The sequence below is a fragment of the Nansenia antarctica genome, assembly GCF_963989245.1.
Source record: "Nansenia antarctica genome assembly, chromosome: 2".
NCBI lineage: Eukaryota > Metazoa > Chordata > Actinopteri > Argentiniformes > Microstomatidae > Nansenia > Nansenia antarctica.
Window position 1 is genome coordinate 59,260,829 of NC_137675.1, and position 2,805 is coordinate 59,263,633.

The 2,805-nt window shown below is 48.2% G+C and overlaps 1 protein-coding gene across 1 annotated transcript in view; it reads left to right on the plus strand.

The window, feature by feature from the left end:
* Positions 1–1,857, plus strand: part of LOC308151071 (xylosyltransferase 1-like) — a gene marked incomplete at both ends in the record, with an annotated part of 29,185 nt that extends 27,328 nt beyond the window's left edge. Inside the window, one exon of the mRNA XM_080523883.1 lies at positions 1,535–1,857. Within this exon, the coding sequence (XP_080380009.1) occupies positions 1,535–1,857 (323 nt within the window). The remainder of the gene's footprint in view (positions 1–1,534) is intronic.
* Between the last annotated feature and the right edge of the window lie 948 nt (positions 1,858–2,805).

Genomic DNA, 2,805 nt, shown 5'->3' on the forward strand with positions numbered 1-2,805 from the left:
ACGTATTATATCACACACACACACACACACACACACACACACGCACAGCGGGTCACCTCTATCTGAATATACCTCCTCCGGGGAAATATCCCTGATTGGACTATAATGTTTCACCTCCTCAAACCCAATTGGTGGATCACTTCATAAACAGCCTATCACAGACGAGGTCACTGGTCTATGACTCAAATCTTTATCTAATCACTAGTAGAGTATGCAGCTCTGGCTATAGTCTGGTTGTGGATGTAAACAGGATGGCAGTCAAAGTCAGGAGAGTGTGTGTGTGTGTGTGTGTGTGTGTGTGTGTGTGTGTGTGTGTGTGTGTGTGTGTGTGTGTGTGTGTGAGGGGAGGGATTTGAGTTAGGCTGTTCTGTAAGCAGGGCTCTCTACAGAACATGATAAAAGTTTATGGACTGGGTTTATGTAGTGTTAGTGGAGTTGGAATACACACACACACACCCGCACACACACACACATATAAAGAGCTGATGTCACCCCTGCGCTGAAGGGTGGATGGCTGGGGGTGGAATGGTCTGGAAAGGGGGTCAGGTTCGTTGGAGAGAGACAGAAAACAGAGTGGAGAGGGAGGGTGGGTGGTTGTGGAGAGAGGGATAGGCATCTGAGAAGAGAGGGTGGAGAGGAGGGGAGGATGGAGAGGTGCTTGAAATGTGTGTGTGTGTGTGTGTGTGTGTGTGTGTGTGTATATGTATGTGTGTGCGTGCGTGTTTATGTATGTGTGTGTGTGTGTGTGTGTGTGTGTGTGTGTGTGTGTATGTACTGTATGTGTGTGCATGCGAGTGTGTTAGACAGTAGGTGTGAGGAAGCCAGTGGAATTCCCATCTTCCATGACTGGCATCTTTATGGGAAAACCAGGACCCACTGACCTACACATCACATAGAGCTGTCAATCACAGACAATCCCAGGGGAGACCTGGACTATACAATAGACTGACATAAAGATGGATAAAGATGGATTCATTTGCACAGATAAAAAGAAGCACAAGAGACAGTACCAAGTTCAAACAATGTGCAAGAAAGGAAGAGGCCATAAACCCAGGATGTGCTTGTCAAGTGACAGTTTAGATCAGTCAAACATAGTATGATAGTACATAGTACAAACATATAGCCAGCCCAGGAGTTTTTCCTGACCGCGTGAATATCTAGGCCAGCAAAAAAACGCTGGGCCCTTTTCATCCCTGGCCTGCAGTTTTTTTGTCATGAGTTCCATACTGTTCATGAATAAAACGTGTTGAAAATACAATTTGCTACCTGCACCGAGTCAATCAGGATGACTGCTGAATTTGATAAAATATTCTTATCTCTCGCCTTCTCTCCCCCCTTCACCCTCCTCTCTCTCTCTCTCTCCCTCTCTCACCCTCTCTCTTTTGTCACTCTCTCTCTCTCTTTTTTCTCTCTCTCTCTCTCTTGTCTCCCTCACTTGCCTATTGCTTCCTCATTCTCCATCCCCTCCCATCCCCATCTCCCTCCCTCCCTCCTTCCCTCTCTCTCTCCCCCCCACCACTCTCCCTCTCTCCAGACGAAACCCTCCGCTTCCACAAGGGGCCGGCCAGTAACTCCTACATGGAGCAGAGTTTCCACGGCCTCAACCCCATCCTCAACATCCCCGTGCACCTGGGCCAGGTGGAGGAGGCGGAGCTCAACGCCTCGCTGACGGGGGCGGGCCTACGCCGCTGGGTGGACCGCCTCCTGGAGGGGGTGTGGTCAGCAGCCGACGTGTGCGCCCAGGGCCCCAGCGCCTGCCCCGTCATGCAGAGGTGCAGGGAGACGGGCTGGAGCTCACTAAGCCCCGACCCCAAGTCGGAGCTAGGTCAACCCAGGGCCAATGGACGCATTAGGTAGCGCCACCCACTGGCCCGGAGGACGAACTGAGGAGGGTGCTCTAGTCTGTTTGTTATTTATTTATTTAATGGGTTTTTGGACGTGTGGGAAGGAGGGTGTAGGAAGGATATGCAGCTCTCTGAAAAGAAAGAAGGAGTTAAAGAAGAGAGGATGAGAGGATGAGGAACAGCAGGATATCTCAGAGGAGGGAAAGAGCGTCTCGGCTTTAATTTATTCTCTTCTGAGCCCCCTGCTGAGCTCATCTAGACTGAAACAGTATGAGAGATGTCTCTCATGGTGTGTGTGTGTGTGTGTGTGTGTGTGTGTGTGTGTGTGTGTGTGTGTGTGTGTGTGTGTGTGTGTCTGCGATTCTCAAAACAGTATGTTCCATTGCTCTTTGAGTGTATGCGTGTGTATGTGCATCCATGCGTGTTTGTGTTTTGAAGAGATTAGTCTCAGTGTGTGTGTCTGTCTTTTCTGTGCCATGTCTGGATCCAGCAGACTGCCTGAGACTTGAAGTGTGTGTGTGTGTGTGTGTGTGTGTGTGTGTGTGTGTGTGTGTGTGTGTGTGTGTGTGTGTGTGTGTGTGTGTGTGTGCGTGTGGTTGTTGTGTGTGTGTGTGCGTGCGTGGGTGCGTGTGTGTGCACGTGCGCATGTGGGCAAGAGACGTCAGCTGTGCTGGAACTCAAAAGGGATTTTATTCACCTTTTTCATTTCTTTTTTATCTAACTTTCTACCTTTTACCAGAGGAATCTATGTATGTGTGAGTGTTCAGTTCAAAGTCAGCTATTTATTCAAACGTTTATAGAAATGAAATAGTTTTTGTTTTTTTAGTCTATGACTAATATTGATACAATATGCTGTTTTTTTTTGCAGCTGACCACATTTTTTTTCCGTAAAAACGGCCTTTATTTCCAAAGGCCTTCAATCCCAGTTATGATACATGTTATCAATTAAGGGGGCATCTCA